This window comes from Nomascus leucogenys, chromosome 12 (assembly GCF_006542625.1).
Source record: "Nomascus leucogenys isolate Asia chromosome 12, Asia_NLE_v1, whole genome shotgun sequence".
In the NCBI taxonomy this organism is placed as follows: domain Eukaryota; kingdom Metazoa; phylum Chordata; class Mammalia; order Primates; family Hylobatidae; genus Nomascus; species Nomascus leucogenys.
Window position 1 is genome coordinate 33,714,100 of NC_044392.1, and position 20,202 is coordinate 33,734,301.

A 20,202-nucleotide genomic window follows, 5' to 3' on the forward strand; every position below is an offset into this window, starting at 1 on the left:
GTTCCACTGTGAACGTCTATTACTTAGAAGTCTGTAATGGTGGTCACCTCTATCATCGCTGCCAAGCTGCTGGAGTTCCAGGTCTATGGAAATAGTTCTCATATTTTCATTCCACACCACAGAGGGTGAAACTCCAGGTCTAAAAATAGAATTTCAGTGCATGAAAGTAGCTAAAACAATGGGACGGGTAGGGCTAGCAAAGATGACTAGTGCTTTTAGGAGACTGTTCCATGGAAGTTAATGTGTTGCCCCTCCGTTAGGTGAAGTTGGCTTAGATTCTGTTTCTGTTTTCACTGAAGACAACTTATTAAGAGCAGGGCTTGCTGTCAAAGTGGTTGGTCTTGTGGCAGGAGCCTGAAGCATCGGAAGCCCCTTCCCACATTACAACTTTTCAGTTACCTGTGATGTCATGAAAGCCTCTTTGGGGTTCAAGGGTCGTGATTGGGCTCATGTCTAAAAATGAGTTGTTGGAGAAAAGATCCAGAGCCTCAGAAGACAGTTAAGAGAATAGACAGCAAAAGAAAACCCCTCTCTTTTGGCCTGTATTATTAGCCCTCATAGGAGTGGGGAGTTGCTTTTGTTGTTTTCCCTTGAATCTTCAACTAGGCTTAAATGAGGCTTCTGCTGCAAATAAGGACTTTATAAATCTGTGATTGAGAACACATATACCCATTTTTTTCTGAGGAGATGCAGGACTGTTCTGTATCTTTTTTTTTTGAGACAGGGTCTTGCTCTGTCACCCAGGCTGCAGTGCAGCAGTGGAGTAGTCATGGCTCATTGCAGCCTTGACCTCCTGGGCCCAAGTGATCCTTCTTCCACCTCAGCCTCCCAAGTAGCTGTGTCTGCAGGCACACACCACTATACCTGCCTAATTTTGTTTTGTAGAGATGTGGTCTCCTTATGTTGCCCAATCTGGTCTCAAACTCCTGGCTTCAAGTATTCCTTCTATCTTGTACTCCCAAAGTGCTGAGATTACAGATGTGAGCCATTGCGCCTGGCTGGAATGGTCTTTGACTTGATAGAGGTGTAGATGCGTGCATTTCAATGTACATGCATTTTATCCACCCCCCCCAAAAAAAAAACTTAAAAACAAAATAACCCCTGGAGGACGTGGCTGTACATGGGCAGGGCTGTGCCTGTGGGGCTTTTCTGCCTGTAGGAGGCGGACCTTGACTGAGCCAGCACCCAGCTTCACTGCCCCGGCTTCCTGATGGCACTCAGGATGCAGCTGGCAGATATCAGTGTCATGTCACACTGGAACTGCCTGTGCCTGAACCTCAGTCAGTGAGTGATATGGGTACCATTTGTTACAATAAAGGAGAAGTCTTGCCATAAAGTAGTAACAATAACTGGGTGTTGAGAAGATCCAGAAGGAAATCTGGCAGAGGACAGCACATTAATTGTAATCATTTTTATGGTCACCAAACTGGGTTGGTGGAAGGAGGCCTACGGTGAACATTCACCAGGCCTGGCTCCCACAACCGGCCGTACACTCCCGAGGTGACTGAGGGTGGAGCGTCTGCATGCTCTTTAAAGGGACAGAGAAAAGTAGAAATCTCTGCATTGTTTCTTTTGAAAAGTGAAGGAAACCTTCCTAGACCCACCGCTCCCCTCCTTGCAGTCCCACCCTAGCAACCCCCTCACATTTCATTTGCCAGAATGACGTCAGACAGGTCCAAGTCTCAGCAGGCCACCCACAAGGGGAGGAGACCACCGTGGGGCTTGTTCACCCCCCAGGGCTCAAAAGGGCCAGTGTCCCCTGGGGGTCATCGCAGGAGCAGGAGCAGTGTAGGGCTTTCGTCCTCAAGGAGGAAGGGGGAAAGGTCGATGGCCAGTCCCCCATTGAAGGGTAGGCACCATCCGGGCCTTTTCCATGCTCTTCCTCATTCGTTCCTAGGAGCAGACCTGCAATGTGGGTGCCAGAATTCCCATTTTCCAGATGAGGGAACTGAAGCTCTGAGAGGTTACATCAATTAGCTGAGATCACATAGCTAGTAGACATCAGAGCCTCCATCTGAACTTGAATTTCCAGCTCCAAAGGCATGCTTTTTCCCTTGGGCTGCATGGCCTTTGCAAGATGTAAGCCCAGATAGCAGCGAAAGACAGTAATCACCTTACCCAGCCACTGTGCAGTGATTCTGTAATCGACACCCTAATCACTGTGCAATCTTCTCCTCAGGCCGCATAGCCGGAAATGCTCTCTTTCCAGGATAGATCCTGGCCTGGGCTCAAGGCTCAGCTCAGAGCAGCCCCAGGCTCACCCCTGCTTAGGAAGACCAAGGAGGCAGCACCTCCAGTTAGCACGTGGCAGTTCAGCTGCTGGGGCCCAAGGGTGACTCAGGGCGGTCCCTGTGGAGGAGCCACCTTCTCAGGCGATGTGTGAGGCACGTAGCCACAGTCATTTCCCAACGTCCTGCCAGGCAGCATCAGTGTGGCCACCCGTCCCTTCCACATGTTGCCCTCATGGGAACATCCTCTTTCCTTGGATAGAATGTCTGGATTGGGAGGGTGGTGGTTGACTTTCAGCCCTGTGGTCTAAGTCCTCCCACCCTTTCCAGTTAAAGGGCCAGTCCTTAGCTGGGCCTACAAGGTTCTGCATGCCCCGGCCCCACCCACCCGGCCTGCTTCTCTCCTCTCTCCATCCTGCACTCTCTCTCCTGCCAGGTGGAGCTCCATGCAGCCTCCCCGCTGAGATGGTGCTCACTCACAGCTCCATACCTCGCCAGACTAGCTTTCTGCCTGGGGTGGTCCTGGGTCAGTGCCTCCAACGCTGTGAGACCTGGGTCTGGAGCATCACCTCCATCAGGAGCCCGCTGTGACCCTCCGTGCTGTACCAGAAGCCTGCCAGTTTGAATGGATAGCACTCCTGGCCCACCTCCTTCCTAGCAGCACTGAGTGATTTGGACCCACCCCCTTGGCTGTGGAACAAGAAGGCTTACACAGAATTGCTGGGCGTGTGCACTGGGGATTGTAGAGTCAGATCGCCTGGGTTTTTGTCTTTCTCCCATGGGTCTGGGGTGCGTTATTTAGCCTTTCCTTGCTTTAATTTCCTCATCTGTAAAATGAAGATAATGACATATCCACTGCTCACAGTTGCTGTGAGGGCTCAATGTCGCCCTTACCACTCCAGGCCCTGATACTTGGCTCAGGTGTCTGCCTCCCTCACATCTTCTCAACTGCATTTCCAGGATGTAGCACAGTGCTCGGCACATCGCAAGCCTTTGGTAAATGTCCATTGATTGAATGAAGCCCATAGTCCATCAACATCATTCTGGTTCTTAATGATCCCTCTGAAAATTGATCTAGTCAGCAGCAGCAGAATTGATCTGGCCCAATGCATAATCCCTCAGGACCCCTGTAGGTATCTTAAGACTGGCCACACCCCCAAATATGAGTGGGCTGTGGTGTGGTGACTTGGAAACAGGACTGTTCGAGCTCTGTGTCTTGCCAGTGTTGAGCTCGTCTCTGTTAAAGAGCTCTGCAGAGCTGTGGAACATGATGCAGTCTATAAACTTGTCTGGGGAGACTTGGGAGAAGGTGCTGCTTTTAGAAACATCCAACCCAGTCATGGGAGCCCCTGACGCAAGAAAGCAGTTTTCTCTCAGTTTTCTCTCTCTGCTGACTTCTCTCTCTTGCCTCCCTCCGTGCCTTTTCTAGCTACTATGCTGTCCTGTACCCCATGGTGTACCCCATGAAGATCACAGGGAACCGGGCTGTGATGGCACTTGTCTACATCTGGCTTCACTCGCTCATTGGCTGCCTGCCACCCCTGTTTGGTTGGTCATCAGTGGAGTTTGACGAGTTCAAATGGATGTGTGTGGCTGCTTGGCACCGGGAGCCTGGCTACACGGCCTTCTGGCAGATCTGGTGTGCCCTCTTCCCCTTTCTGGTCATGCTGGTGTGCTATGGCTTCATCTTCCGTGTGGCCAGGGTCAAGGCACGCAAGGTGCACTGTGGCACAGTCGTCATCGTGGAGGAGGATGCTCAGAGGACCGGGAGGAAGAACTCCAGCACCTCCACCTCCTCTTCAGGCAGCAGAAGGAATGCCTTTCAGGGTGTGGTCTACTCGGCCAACCAGTGCAAAGCCCTCATCACCATCCTGGTGGTCCTTGGTGCCTTCATGGTCACCTGGGGCCCCTACATGGTTGTCATCGCCTCCGAGGCCCTCTGGGGGAAGAGCTCCGTCTCCCCGAGCCTGGAGACTTGGGCCACATGGCTGTCCTTTGCCAGTGCTGTCTGCCACCCCCTGATCTATGGACTCTGGAACAAGACAGTTCGCAAAGAACTACTGGGCATGTGCTTTGGGGACCGGTATTATCGGGAACCATTTGTGCAACGGCAGAGGACTTCCAGGCTCTTCAGCATTTCCAACAGGATCACAGGTAACTTGGGCATTGTTAGAATAGCCCCTCCGAGGCAGATGAAATCTGCGGTCCTCTCAGCCACTCTGGCCTGTTGTTTGTGGGTGAGTTCTCAGGCTGACCGGCGGTGAGGCTCAAAGCACAGATTTCCTTTGGGAAGAAACATTCCAGAGGCTCTGCTGTGATTCCCTGGGAGCTTCCTGTCACTCAGCAGCTCACGGCCATGCTGACGAGGCCAGCAGAGCTCCCTGGTGCCCTGGTATGTATCCCAAAAGAATCGGACAGGGGATACCATGGTCCAGAAATCTGCTTTCTGAAACCCCAGCCATGGCCCTCTGGCCTCAGAATATGTATAGTTAGTTCTCTTTTTTTGTTTTTTTTTTTTGAGACAGGGTCTTGCTCTGTTGCACATGCTGGAGTGCAGCGGCACAATCTCCATTCACTGCAACCTCTGCCTCCCTGATTCAAGTGATCCTTGTGCCTCAGCCTCCCAAGTAGCTGGGATTATAGGCACGCACCACCACACCCAACTACTTTTTATATTTTTAGTAGAGACGGGTTTCACCATATTGGCTAGGCTGGTCTCAAACTCCTGACCTCAAGTGATCCGCCCACCTCAGCCACCCAAAGTGCTGGGATTAAAAGCGTGAGCCACCGTGCCAGGCCTGGAGTATATTCTTTACTAGAGGAAAAAGAATCCAAGCATTGGACCAGGCTACCTTCTCTTGGCACATCCACCTCCACATCCTTTCCTTCAGTGTTTCCTCTTGTCAGCGCCCCCTCCCCACCTCAGCTGCTGTCTTCCTCCTCAATCCTCCTCCTCCTCCTCACAGATCAGCGATCTCCTCAGATGGTCCCAGACAATCCAGGGCGTGTCCATGCCAAACTTCAGCCCTCCATTGAAACATCATGGCCTTGTACGTGCGAGGCTGCTCCTTCCTCTGGTGACTGATCCGGTGTGCACAGGTTTCCGGACACAATCCCACCACCTTTGATGGGACCCGGAGGAATTACTCTAGTTAGGGGTTAGATTTTTTTGTTAAAACTTTTTATTTTGAAATAATTTTAGATTTACAGAAGACTTGGAAAAACAATACAGAGAATTCCCACACACCCAGCTTCCTCTAGTGTTACTGTCTTGAAAAACCATAGCTCTAAAACGTTAACATCGGGGCGGTGCCATTAACTACAACTTGATTCCGATTTCACCTGTTTTTCATTAATGTCCTTTGTTTGTCCAAAGATCCAGCTCAGGATCCCATATTGTTTTAGTCAATCTTTGACAATCCTTTATTCTTCCCTTGTCTTTTATGACATTGACAGCTTTGTAGAGTACTTACCAGGTATTTTGTAGAGTGCCCCTAATTTGTGTTCATCTGATGCTTTCTCAAGATTAGAATGAGGTTATCCATTTTTGGCAAGAATGCCACAGGTGTGATGTGCCCTTCCTGTACATCATTGCAGGGGGCACATATGCCAATATGCCTTATTGCTAGTTGTGTTGCCCTTGATCTCTCGGTTAAGGTGGTGCCTGTCAGCTTTCTCCACAGTAAAGCTGCTGATTTTCCCATTGTAATTAGTAAATACAACTGAGGAGATACTTTGAGATGATGCAAATACCCTGTTTCCTCTTTGGCCCTTTCCCACTGACTCAGGACACATTTGTGGATCTTGCCTCTAGCATTTTTACTGTGTAGTTTTGAGGTCAAGTATCTGGATTTTTAGGGCCAAGGTGAAGGGAGACCATCACCTGGCCAAGCCACTGGGAGAGAGATTTGGAGAACATTCACCTCGGACCACAGTCCTCATCTCTTGCCGGATGACTTTGGGCAACTCTTCAAACCACTCTAGTTAATTTCTCCTCTTCATGAAATAGGTCTTTCTTCCACTTTTCTTCTCATGAGGGTGAAAGAAATAATGACTGTAATTATGCACACCCAGTGGCAATGATGACAGGAGATCCTTTCCATGTGGCAATGAGACACACTGGCATCACTGATTTATTTCATGGGCTGATGGAGTTTTATTTCCAAGAGAGAAAGGAAGTCTGGGACTTTTAACCATTGGAAAAAAAATTTCTCTATATCTCAGTATTTTAACCACTGAAATGCCCACCCCTGCCAGTGGCATTTTCATTTTCACATATGACCTGTGATCCAGGAGTCCATTCAATGTTGGGCTTCATTTCACTGATTAATGTATTAGTCCAGATTTTGTAAAGTCATTTGTCTTCTAGGCAAAAAATAATGGATGTTTTCTATATCAATGAAGTTAAAATGAAGAGGGAAAAAAAGAGGACAGAAAATGGAGCAGGAAAGGGTTCATAGAACAAAAAGAAACACCTGCTTTTGGGGCCAAGATTTTCCATGCAAGTCACTTGCAGGTGTCCTAGAAGAGCTGGTGAAGCTGTGAGCACAGGCGGAAAACACCAGCTGTGGTTGGTTTGGCACATCCCAGGCAGCTGGTGGTCTCATCTTCATTTAGGGAAAGCAGCCTTGTGGGATGCTTTTGGGCTGAAGAGCTTATGGGATGGGTTCCAAGTTGGCCTTTCCGAAGAATGGGAGCTGGGGCGGGAGTAGGGGATGGTTCCTCCTGTTCTTCCCCGAAGGTCCCGATCCTGGAAGGAGGCAGCAGCATCAGTAAGAGTCTGGGAACCAAAGCAGAATGTGGTGCCCCAGCCCAGCCACTCACCCTCCGCTGTCCATGGCTTTCTGACTGCAGGAGAGAGCCCTGGCCTCTGCCTTGTGTCCCTGGTCCCTCTGTCTGAGCCAGGGCTGACCAGACCCTCTGTGGGCAATGCCTTGATCTGCAGCAGATTCTGAAACCCTAATCACTTCCCCTGCCACTGGCTCACCTTAGTGTTAACTAGAGGTAAGAAGGATGATCTGATCTGTCTCAGAGCCAGCAAGAAGCAACTTGGAGGCTCTTTCTTGGTTCTGTTCCTCTCAATTTGTATGGGCACTTGGAAAGGTTTAACCAAAGTAAATGGAATAAGCTTTCCTAAAAGCAGTGCATATCAGCAAAGGCAGAAGCAGCATCCCACACATTTCTGGAGCTTCCCAGCTGACTTGGATGTCAGGAGTCTCCTGGGCACTTGACAGTGTGTCCTTTATATCTAGCAGATTTCAGCCATAATCAGTGGTTCCCTCATTCTGTTTGTACCAAAGTGAGGAAGTACAAAATCTTAGGCTTTCCATGGGTGCCAAATGTCTCTGGGCCACCAAATACCTTCTGCTTGTAAGGTCTCCTTAGCCAATTCCCACGGGGAAGGTCACTTGGGCATTTAGATCTCTGGACTTCCTGGAGGTTGCCACGCAGTGCCACCATGTGGCGGATAGGTCAGCCCTGCATGGACATTGCTAAATGCTAAATGCCACCAGATGGTCTTAGGGTGTTAAAAAACCAGTACAAAGCTGACTGGTGGCTACTGGCAATAGGAGCCAAGAAGAGGCTTCAGGAGAAAGTGCAGGCGGCCCCTCCACCCGCCCTTCCGCTGGCCCACCCAGAACCTTCACTCCAGCCAGGGCTGGAGAGCCCGAGCACCACCCCTCTCCCCAGCCAGGGAGGGTGGCCCAGGCAGTATCAGGGGGCGCCCCCTCCAGACGCCGCCCTTACGAGACCCTTTTGAAGCTCCTGGGCATAGAGCCTTTCCCGTTATCTCCTGCGAAGGACACTGACTCACGTTTGTCCAGGGGAAAACACCTCGCTCCAGGTTCTTCCTTGAGAAGGCCTAGCTTGAGGGTGGGGAGGGTGACCCTTTGGATTTACTCCTTTGCCTTCCTAAGTTCCTTTGCTGGTGGCATCTAGAGGTCTTCTAGCTACCTCAAAGTACTGCAAATTTATCTCAGAATCATGCCCCTGTTCTTTCAGCTTCTCAGAGCACTGTGACTTTTGCCCGCCACATGCCTCTGGAGAGCCACAAACCTGATTCCCCGAGCCTGTGCCTTTGTGCTTTTTTCTTGAGGGATTGGATTCTGCTCAGCCCAGTAAATACATTGTTTCATGTGAACAATCTCAGGGTAATTGTCTCCACCCTCCACTGGTAAATGCTGCATAAACAGAGAGGAGAGGGTGCCACCTGGCTGCCCCCTTTCCAGACCTCTTAGCTGAGCCACATTGGCCTGGCTCAGACCATTCCTCCCACTGGTGCAGACCAAGACATGTTCCTGGCTTTCACCGCAGCCTCAGAGATGGTGTCCAAAACCCACTGCGGCTTCAGCCATCCCAGCTGGCAGGAGATGCCCCCACAGGCTCTGCTCCCTAAGCCAGGCCTCCTGCTGAACGCAGTCATGTTCCCAGGCCGAGACCTTGGGGGGATGGACATGTGCAGGGGAGAGGATTGGGGCCTTTCTGGTCCCAGCTCCCTACAGTAACCCCCAGTCAAGGGGAAGGCCCCTTGCAAAAGCAGGATTCCCAAAAGCAGCGAGAGGGAAGTTCTGAGAAAAGCCTGCTGTGACCGCCCCGCCTTCCCACACCATCTCCTCCTTGGCTCCAGGGAAGAAAGGAGAAAGTGCATTCTATTGCCTTGTAACCTCTGAAGAATTAGGGTAGAATGAAGGAATAGGGTCTCCTCCTATCTATGAGTGTATCATAAAATACAAGAGTGTCCTTTATGGCAGATGGCAAAATCTGCCAGGCAGTGGATCTTCTTCATGAGCTCTGAGGAGTTTGAGTTCTTGTGCATTGTTTTTAATTTCTAAGAGCTTTTTGTTATCTCCATGTTCCTTTTTTCATAGCCTGCAGCTCTTTTTTTTATTTTCCTAACATTCTGAGGATGACCCATTTGTAATATTTTTTGCTCTCTTAAGCTCCCTGCATTGAATCCTCTGAGGTCCATTTTTCTTTTCTTTTTTCCTATCTCTGTCTTTAACGCTAGTACCTTCCTTTAAATGTCTAGTGATCCTTGGGCACCCCTTCACCTCTAATAATGAGGGCCTAGAAAACCACAGGGAAGCCCTGGGTGGTGGGATGCAGGCAGGCTTCCTGACTGTGGGTTGGTCTGGCAGGGCCATTTCATAGGCACCTGACTCTCCGTGCCTGTGAATCTTTCCTCTAGGCTTGGTGGATTTTCCCAGGGAAGAGTTCTGCAGTCTCCAGCCCAGGTTAAGTGGGACAAGGGGCCAGGGTCCCACTATTTAATATGTAAATTTCCACGATACCCTCAGTTTTTACTGTGTCGCTTCTGCTACGGCTGTGTCCAGGGCTCACTCTCTCTCCTCTCCTACCAACACTGGGGTCTGGCACCCGAGGCCTAGCCTGGAGAAGAGCAGTGGCTCCTGGCCCCCTACCCCCCAACCCCGTTCCTGAGTTTTCAGAGCCTGGTGAAGCCTGCCTCTCCCAAACCTCCCCGTTGCCAACCTCAGTTCTCTATTCCAGGTCAGCTTATCACGCTCACCCATCTGCTTTCCAGCTTACAAAAATTCTCTCCTTCCTTTGGGGTGTAAGCCTCTTAAAAATCCCTCTTTGATAGTTCAAGTAGGATTTCAGGAGGTGAATGTGGGGTTGAACCCTCCATCTTTAACAGGAAGATCTTCTCACCTCACATTTTCCCTCCTGCATGCCTTGGTGTTCTGTTTTTTGATTGTGCTCCCTGGCCCTCTGTCATCACCTTGGTGGTGTTTGACATTGTCAGGAAAGTTTCCCCTTTGGGGGAACCCAGTGAGTGCTGCTGACACAGTGGGACTGAAAAGAGGGGCGAGCCGGGAGGGAGCAGCTAAGCTCTCCTGTCTTTCAGGGAGTTGAGAGTGAGTTTTGCAAGGGCGAACAGGAGGGCAGGAGATGGGTCTGTGGGGAAACGGAGGCTGGGGTCCCTCCTTGCAGAGTGTGATCGTGTTGTCAATGCCAATTTTGTCTTTCAGACCTGGGCCTGTCCCCACACCTTACGGTGCTCATGGCAGGCGGACAACCCCTGGGGCACAGCAGCAGCACGGGGGACACTGGCTTCAGCTGCTCCCAGGACTCAGGTACCCTGCGTGCTTTATAAGCCTCTCGCCTGTTGCGTTTTCCGTGTCGCGTTTCCCCAGTGCAGGCTCAAGAGCTAGTGGAGGGGCATTTCCCACAGTGGGTGGGGGGTGAGAATCATAAGTCTGGGTTTCCAGTCGTGGCTTTGACTTTTCAGCTTTCCTGTGTCTCAGTTTCTTCCTCTACAAAATGGGGCTCTCAGTTCCTGTTCTCTCTGCTGCACGGTTATTGGGGAGTTGAAAGTGAGTGAAAGCCTTTGCAAAGTTAAAATGAGAAATGATTGTGATGATAATAACCACTGACCCAGAGGGGCCTTGAAGTCAGCCTGCCTGGCCTTCAGTCTCCAGTTGGCTTTTTAAGAGCTGTGTTATCTCAAGCAAGTTGCATGATCTCCTCCTAAAGCCTCAACTTTCCCCATCTGTGAAATGGGGGTATTAATCCCCATTACAGGGCAGCTGTGAGAATTGAGAGACTTAATGAATGTGAAGCACTCATCTTGTTCTTGGCACAGAAGGAGCCCTCCAGCAAGGTCAGCTGGCCTTGTCACCTCACTCCGTGTCCTTTGATATGAAACTCAGTCTCCCTGTAGAAACGCATCTCCACCACAAATCCTGCGGAGCCCTCCCTTTAGCCTCTGCCTAAGGGATCTTGCAAGCCCAGGGCTGCTCCTTGTCTGAGCAGTCGGCTTCCTGGCATCAGAGTCACGGCACCGGGGAGGTGGGGAGCTGCAGATGCTGTATCCTGTGCTGGAAGCACGCTATGAGAGCCGCAGGAGGCCCTGGGCAGAGGCGCGTGGGCAGAGGCAGGGAGTGCCTCTGTCAGTCACACCCATGGCTCCACATTGCTGAGGAAGAGCCAGGGTGGTCTGGCCACACCTTCTGCCCATCCCCAGGCTGGCTGTTGGTGCACTGGCGCCTGGAGGGAGTGCTGCTGAAGCTGCACAAAGCCGCACGCCTGGCAGTGGGTCTGCCGCTCGCAGCTCCTCCATCTCTCTGCCCTTGGGAGCCTTTGAAAAATCACCTCTGACTTGACCTGGGTTTCCTGTTCCCCATGAGTGCTCCAGGGCTGCGCCTGAGCCTGTGTCATGGAACTCAGGGGTGAGCCTTGGGGTTGGCACCGGGACCAGGCCATGACCTCTCTTAGTCATGGAGAATTTTCCTTGGAAAATTTCTTACCTGGCAACCCAGAGGGCCCCGCACCACACAGAGTCATATATGAAGCACTGATCACACGGTGCCCTCTAGGCCTGAGTCCCTCGTGTGATTTAAGGAAAGTTTCTGTTACTTCCCAGTCTGCTTCCCTGTTCTCAGACAACTAAAGGGATCCAGAGGCACTGCAACATTCATTCATGCATTCATTCATTCATTCAGCAGTTATTTGCTACGTTCCTGCCTTGGCTGGACCCTGTGCCAAGTGGTGGGGGCACAGTGGTGAACTGCCATTGTTGTGGAGGCTTCAGTTCTTAAAAGATTGAACTGTAAAGTATACAATTCTCATTGAATTGTGTACTTTAAATGAGTCAGTTACATGGCATGTGAATTACATCTCTATAAAACTGGTTTTGAAAGATGATGAATGTGTCGAGAGCTGTGAAAGGGGAAGCCCTAGTGGAGTGGGAGCCTGTGGGCTGCTATGGGTAGGGGAGTTAGAGAGGCTGCTCTGAGCATGCGATGTCGAAAGCTGAAGCATACGTGGAAGGTGCCCCGGCACAAGGAGTGAGGGGACAGCATTGTAGGCAGAAGAAAGAGCATGGGCTTCGGGGCACACAGATCTGGTGTGAGTCTCAGCCCTGCCCTTTGTTCGCTGTGTCCTTATCAGGAATGATGGCCCTCAATTTAGCCCCTGCTGTGTGCAAGCACGGTGCTAGATGTTTACGTGTCTCAACTCAAAATCCCTACAACTCCGTGAGGTAGACTGAATGCTGACCCCAAGTTTACAGATGTGGAAAGATACTGAGGCATTAAATAACCTGCCAGTGATCCTAGGTCTGTCCGACCCGAGCCTGTGTGTTTAACCACCGTATTCTACCTCCCAAGGGACTGACTGTTTCTTCTGTATGTCAGGTAATCACACCTCTGCGAGATGCTCTGAAACAGCATCTAAAGAGCTCCAGGTTTCTCTTCCTTCCTTATTTTCTGAGCTTCAAGGCCTTGATGGATTGAAAGCTGGAAGCTAAGAACGGGGCTGGATCTGACACTGTTCCTGGTGTTGGGGCAGGGCACTGTTGAGTGATGAGTCCCATCTCAGCTCTTCCTTGCCTCCCTTCCCTCTGCCCCATTCCCTCTGCCTGCTCTGCCCACCTATCTCCAGTAGAACCTTCCTGACCTTCTCCCTTTATTTCTCTGCTTTTTAGGGGTATATTTGTCAATTATTTTTTGATCCCCAAAGAACTCTACATTTTGGAGCTTTAAATGTTTATTTAGTACAACATATTTTAACTGTGGTGATAGAAATTCAGACTGTAAGAAGAATCATCAGAATATAAAGTTCTTTTAAGTAGGACCCTCTCCTCTACTCGGCCCTTCTCCCCACTTCCCTTCCATGCTGAGCCGGCAGATGTCATGTTTCTGGGGTCTGGTCATCGAGGCACATAACCCCCTACTTCAGATAACTTGGCTGCATTTTTTGTGTGGCTGATGCAGCCCCACTGGCTGTCTGCAAACTCCCTGAAACAGGATGACAGGCAGGTGTTTCTTGGGCACATACTACGGCGCAGTCAGCTGCACTTGACGATGGGTTTGGATGAACGGGAGAGGAGTGGAAGGGGTGTTGAGAGGGGATAAGAGGCCAGGAGGACTTTCGATTGTAGTTATATATGCGCAATCTGCCCGTTGTTTTAGGGACAGATATGATGCTGCTTGAGGACTACACGTCTGATGACAACCCTCCCTCTCACTGCACTTGCCCACCCAAGAGAAGGAGCTCGGTGACATTTGAGGATGAAGTGGAACAAATCAAAGGTTGGTTTCTGTGACTGATTGCTTCAAGAAAACATAGAGAAACGGAAAGGATCTTAGGACAATTCCTTGGCTCAGGCTGGCTCCCATCCCAGAATATACCAGGGCTCCATCCCTTTGCCCACTCCCTGGTTACTCCCAGCCCTGTTGGTCTCACCTGAGTCCTTAGGCACCCAGCTCTCAGAGCAAGCAGCAGCGAAGGCTGGGCAAACAATGGCTGTCAAACCCCACACACACACACCACACGTGTTCACACAGCCCAGATCCTGGGTGAGGTATGGTTATAACTGAACCTGCTCTCCTTGAGCCTCAGTTTCCTCCTGTGGAAAATGAGATAATGGCCCAATGAGTGTATCTCCTTTGCGGGAGGCCGAAGCTGCCATCTTGCTTGTCCGTCGCTCCTACAGCGGTGATGGCCCTTGGGTCCTATGAGGAGAATGAGTTCTGCCGCAGCCCAATCCCTACATTTTTCTACTCCATCTCTTCCCCGCTCACCCCCAGCACTGTTGTTTACTGTGGAACTTGGAATTCGTTTCCCACCCAGACATGCTGAGAGTGACAAGAGCCATCCAGATACCAACATGACTGGGCTGTGGATTTGGTGGAGTCCAGGGGCTGTATGATGTAAGGAGGCTCTTAAGAAGTGTTGAATTTGGAAATAAATATGGCGTCTCTCAGAGTTTTAGGTTCATAATTAATCACATCTCCTCTCCACACCCCTCCCTGAGTTCAGAATGAATGGAGAGGTTGTCACAGAGGTCAGAGGTGGAAAACAGTTCATTTGCTTCACTGGCAAAGCAGATTATAGAACAGCGCTTGGGCCAGCAGCCTCATGGGCTTTATAATATATTGCCTTTCTATAGGAAAAATGAACTAAATGCTCCCCAATCCCCCAGCCCACGTAGGGCCACACTTGCCCCATCACTCCTGCTTTGTGGGTGTGGCAGCTCCAAAGGCACCCTCCAGGTGGTGCAAGAGCAAGGCACTGCCAGGGGGTAGTCCCCTCCATGAGTGAGTGGCAGGGCAGAGAGTGGCCAGAGGTCCCTCCAGTCTTCTCTTCTTGGAGAGTGGGGTACAGGTTGCCTACTCTCCAGAAAATGTAAGGAGGAGAGGGTAAATTGTTCCCCTGAAATGTCCAGAGAAAATAAGCAATGAGTTAATAATAACAGGGCACAGGGTGTGAAATTGAAGGGCTCCCCCCCTCTCTCACTTCTGTTCATTTTAGTTTAGGGCTCCTCATCCTGGGAGGGGGCTTGAACCTGTAACGTCACGTCCAACCTTGAGGTTCTGCATGGGGAATCTCTAAGCAAATATGGAGAGGAGAGAGATGACATTAGGGTTTGTGGAAGTGTATGGACATAGATATTACACTGCTTCAGGGAGCTCAGAGACCAGAATCCTCTTTCAAAGATGTAAAAATGTTGATTAGCATTAGTAGAAAGTATTTATCAAGTCTTTTCTATGGGCCAGACATAGGCCAAACATCTTAGAAAGAATTATCTCCTTTAGTTATCACAGTAACTTTTTGGAGTAAGAGGTATCTTAATGTCTTCTCTTTACAGATGAGGAAACTGAGGTTAGATTAGATACTTTTTCCAAGATTTCCCAGGTAGGAAGTCAGGGAGTCAAAAGCTTTTGGTCTAGGAATCGAACTTTGAAACCCACGCCCTTAACTGTGGTTTGTCTCCCTCCCTGGGGTGGTGGAGCAGCAGCAGGCTTGTCCCCAAGGTAGTCCCCAGGTCTGGCTCCTCAGCTGACTTTTTTTTCTGCCTTCTCCCTCAGAAGCTGCCAAGAACTCGATTCTTCATGTGAAAGCTGAAGTACACAAGTCCTTGGACAGTTATGCAGCAAGCTTGGCCAAAGCCATTGAGGCCGAAGCCAAAATCAACTTATTTGGGGAGGAGGCTTTGCCAGGGGTCTTGCTCACAGCACGGACTGCCCCGGGGGCCAGCTGTGGGGGCCGCCGAGGCAGCAGAACTCTTGTGAGCCAGAGGCTGCAGTTGCAGAGCATCGAAGAAGGAGATGTTTTAGCTGCCGAGCAGAGATGAGGGCCTCAGGGTGCCCTGGGGCTGCAGCCCGAGAAGCCGGCCCGGGGAGGAGTTCCCATCACCGCCTGTGCCGCAGCCTTGGGAGCATGTCACTGTGTACAGCTGGCCACACACAGGGAAGGAGCAGCATCTGGTATGCAGCCACCAGGACAAGGACTGAAAATAATGTCTACAGTCCACGGCTTCAGCGCTTCCAGAGACCACATGTGAGCTTCTTTTAGGTCCCAGTGATGGGACCAGAAGCATCTAAAGCAAAAAAAAAAAAAAAAAGGCATCTAGAGATGTGGCTGTGTGGCTTTTTGGGAGGTGGGGCATGGGAGGACCAGAGACGAAGGGCTTGGAAGGAGACCCCCTCATGCATCATTTCCTCTTCTTCGCACTGTGTGCTGGGAGTCCAGCCGTGCACTGCGCCAGACGCCTCAGGAGGAGAACCCTCCCCAGTGTACTGTGGAAGATGACACAGCACTTCTTCTTAATGACACACGACCGTCCTAGTGCCTCTACATGGTTGATGCGGGCAGTGTGGGACCCTCAGTTGTAGGACTGGTCCGCAGAGAGAGCACCCAGGAGCAGAGCGCTTCGGAGCCGTCCTCAGTGGCGCCACCTGCTGGTGCTAATAGGGACAGCCACAGGCCTCTTGAAGACTGGCCCGCCCTGCCCACTTGCCTACTGACAAGTTCTTTGGTATTTCGAAAGGGAGAAACCACTATAAAAGACAAGAGGAAGGGCAAGAGAAACTAGGCGTTTCATTTCCAGAATTAAAAAAAAAATTTAAGACGTACCACTGTTTTACCGGACTGAATGGGACTGTAGTGCCAAGCACAGCCAGGAAATAGAGAAATTGTTATTATGGAAGGGAATTTGTTCACATGGGAAAGCCTCATTAAATAGATTCTGTGTGCGATGTTTGAGTGACCAATGAAAATAGCTGGCCTCGGTTCTGCATGGCGCACTCCCAAGAGCAACAGTTACTATTATCACAAGCCTGGCATAAAATAAGATAGAAGCAGCCCTGGACCCAGAGCCAGCAACCTGGGTTATTGGCCCAGCTCTGTCTTTATGTGCTCATGTCATTTGGGACATCTTGTCACCTTTCTAGGTCCTCTGTAAAGTGGGAAAACGGAGTGGAGTTGGATTGAATGGTCTCCAAGATCATTTCCAGCTCTGATCTTTGGTGTGCTCAGGATTTGTAAAGCAGAGGTAGGTAAAACACAAAAGCAGATCCATGGACCGACATTTGTATAACTTTGGAGTGTGGTTGCTCATGCACATGTGAAGTGCAGCCAGATCAAGGTTCTGTGGCCATGTCTGCCCTGTCCGTTAGAGCACAATCTAGATAGAATGCCAGCCACCAAGATGCGTGAGGGGCAGGGTCACCATCTCAGAAGGGGAAGCACAGGAATGTGACTGGGATGGTTAAACGTCTCTTCTCCTCCCTTTGTGTTGGAACAGCAGTTGAAGTTTGGTCCTGGAGTAATTGCTGTGATGACTTGGGAAGCCATTGATCTCCTCTTGCGTCTGCCCTTGGCCTGCATCATGACTAAATAAGTTCAGGACTTCTCTGCTTTGGTTGGCAGGTAGATTCCAAGGAGATCTTGCTGGTTGCTAAGAGACAGCTATTCTAGAAAGTGAATTGCCCTTGTGGTGTTTTCTTTGGGGCCCAGCTAGCTCCTGGTGAGGTTGTATTTTTGTGTTGTGTGGCAGAAACCAATGGTTAGCTGGTCCCCTGGTCTGCAGTTTGTAAAAGACCTTTCATGAGGCCTGGAGTCTTGCTACCTGTGGTGACTGAACTCAGCTATTCTGGGTCACCTGGATGCCAGGCACTGGCCTAGCTTCTGGATGGGAGTGGGAAGGAGCAGAGGGCAGGTTCACCTGTGCAGGTCAGACACTCCACTTCCATCACTGGATGGCATTCCTACATCTACGTGTGGTTCACGTTTTCTATATATATTCCCTGTATATATTTTTTTAGCACTTGTCTACTTTCTGAAGGGACCATATTCCTGATCAACTAGTGTGCACAGAGGTGGAACAGGGCAGAGAGACTTTTATCTCTAGGATGGGTTGCTGGTTAGCTGTAGGCGTTCTTGAGTGCAGCAGCTTGGCTTTGAAACCTGAGGGTTGGAGAATGCTCCTCTGACTGTACTAGACTGGGCTCTAGGGAAAGAATCCTGAGACAGCCCCCCACACCCCCACTGACCCAACACTAGCTGGGATATTATAGAATTTAATCTAAATAAATCTAGAAATACTGCATTTCACAAAATGATTCACCATGTTTCCCTTTTTTTACTGAGGTCCAATTCATTTAGTCGTCTGCCAGATGCTGCACATCCACTGTATGTGAAGCACCAGGCTAGGCTCTGTAGGCAATACCACTAAAGTGTGCACCCTGATTTAGGGAGCAGGACCTGGGGATACTATTCTAATAACTAGCAAAGTCAAGTCGTGGTTATAGAAAGAAGTGTGGCTTCAGAGGGAGGTGGGTATTTCCAACTACGGAGTTAGGGATGGCTCCATGAGTTAGGTGACAGTTTAAGCTAAGTCTTGAAGGATGTTTGGCAGCTAGAACCATATTTTTCATATTCAGGAATTCAAAATTTGCCTTTATTCAGCTAGAGAGAAAGAGCAAGAGAAGGGGCGGGTGGGGGACAGGGAAAAGAGAATTTTCACATATTCTGGAAGTTCCCGAGAGGTATTTTTGGGGATATCTGCCGTTAGTGCAGAAGGTCGAAACCCCAAGTGCCCCCACTAAGCCCAGGCTCATTAGCTGTAAACTGCCATGCAGTGGCAGGCCTGCAGCCTTCCTGATGGAACCACATGGACAGTGGCACATGGGACATTTGGCTACTTGTTAAACAACTCAGTCCTGTGTCTTCTGGTTTTGACAAGACCACATTTAGGACTGCTGTCCATCTCTGCCTCTTTCATTGAGATTTCTGCCTTACTGGATCCCTATGATATGCCACAGATACAAGGTTTGGGGTTGTTTTGACCCAGAAGGCATTGGGAGTCCTACATTACAGAGCACACGCACAGCTCAACACAGCCATTTCCCCGGCCAGAGGCACCAAGACTGAAGTTCAGGCCCTTAGACACTAGGTGGCAGCAGTGTGGCTGTGCAGAGCTAAGGATGAACCTGAGAGCTGCTTTGCCTCTGGCTGAGAGCTCTTGTTTTGAATTCCTTTGCCTTTATCGTGTAGTCCACGGCCTTGGTGACCAAGGACCACCTGGCTAGCCTGCTTACATGCATGACCCCATCCAGGTTCACAGGTATTGCCACTGAGTGATCTTAGGTAGATCACTGCTCCTGGAGAAGCAGAGTTGAGGAGTGTAAGACAAGGGCTATCTAGTGCCAGTGTTCCTTGATTCTTATTTGTGGTCTTTCTGTAAACAAGTGAACAACCAATGAGACTAAATATTTGCAATAGACAGGCTAAGGAATTTGGGTTGAGACAGGAGAGGAAAAGTGCTTTGATACAATGACAGACTATCTGTTCAGATTTCCCTGTATGAGTATTTTCCATCCCAACAACATGCCTCTTAGATTACTTGCAGATTAGACATGTCTCTGGATGGACCACAACATACATTCACAATATGTGTTCAGCCTTGAGCCCTGGCTGTGTCCTGTCTGGAAGGAACTGTGAGGATGATGTGGCTATAAAGAGGAGGCGGTGAGCTGGCATGTGAATGCCTTCTGTGGGCCTGACCTGTTTAACATTTGAGGGCCTATGATAAGCTAGGTGCTGTGTTAGGTACTTCCAAATGCTTTATCTCATTTCACTCCAGTGCAAATGAGATATAGTGAGGATGGTGAAGACGTGGGTATGGTTAAGTCATGAGTTCAGATCCCGTACTTCCACTTACTATATGGGTGTTTTCAAACAAGTCATTACATAGGAGTTTCCTCATCTGTGAAGGGAAGTTTAGTCATCTGTTTCTAGTGGAGACACACAGAATTGAGGGAGTCCTCCATCGCAGGGTGATTGTCTGGATTCTATGAGGAAATACTTGGAAAGCATGCAGCACAATGCCTGGGGTGCAGCTGAAGCTGAGCCACTGGTGTTTCTTCACAGTATCTCTGTGGGGAGGGTGTATTATTCTTGTTTTATAGGGATCTCTATAATGAAGTGGGAATCTTGAAAATATAACTGTTATCCAAGATGGGAGGTGTTAAAGGTTGTTGCCTTGGGAATTGTCATATTTGCTGCACAGCAAGGAAGGACTTTCGTGAAAGCAGGGACATGGTGAGGAAGAGAAGGCAATGGACAGCGGGGAGGAAAGGCTAAGTAGCATCTGGAACTTGAGAGGTCTAAGGGAGCCAAAATGAGATTTTCTATTAAAAATGTCTATCCTTGGCCGGGCGCGGTGGCTCACGCCTGTAATCCCAGCACTTTGGGGGGCCAAGATGGGCAGATCACCTGAGGTCAGGAGTTCAAGACCAGCCTGACCAATATGGAGACACCCCATCTCTACTAAAAATACAAAATTAGCTGAGCGTGGTGGTGGGTGCCTGTAATCCCACCTCCTCGGGAGCCTGAGGCAGGAGAATCACTTGAACCCAGGAGGCGGAGGTTGCAGTGAGCCAAGATCTCGCCATTGCACTCCAGCCCGGGCAACAAGAGCGAAACTCTGCCTAAAAAAAAAGGAAAGAAAAAGACTATCCTCTATGCTACTGCCCTGTTTGTACAAAGATAAAAGCATTCTAATTTGTCCTGAATGACTATCAAAGATGATCAAACCCCCAGGGCCTGGTGTAAAGTTCCCAATCATAGCACAAATACAGCTTGACCTTCTTACAGTCCAGAAAGGACATTCTTCTTGAGAAATGCCCTCGGTTGCTGAGGACAGCTCTGTCCTGTAGTGACAGAG

General features: G+C 49.9%; 1 protein-coding gene across 10 annotated transcripts in view; it reads left to right on the forward strand.

The window, feature by feature from the left end:
- GPR161 (G protein-coupled receptor 161) overlaps positions 1 to 19,977 on the forward strand; it is a 56,579-nt gene extending 36,602 nt beyond the window's left edge. For all 10 annotated transcript variants that reach the window (XM_030824015.1, XM_003258825.4, XM_003258826.4 and 7 more), the window contains 4 exons: positions 3,658 to 4,382; positions 10,220 to 10,324; positions 13,163 to 13,282; positions 15,062 to 19,977. In XM_030824015.1, coding sequence (XP_030679875.1) covers positions 3,658 to 4,382; positions 10,220 to 10,324; positions 13,163 to 13,282; positions 15,062 to 15,327 — 1,216 coding nt within the window. In that variant the 3' untranslated portion in view covers positions 15,328 to 19,977. The remainder of the gene's footprint in view (positions 1 to 3,657; positions 4,383 to 10,219; positions 10,325 to 13,162; positions 13,283 to 15,061) is intronic.
- Positions 19,978 to 20,202: the final 225 nt, after the last annotated feature.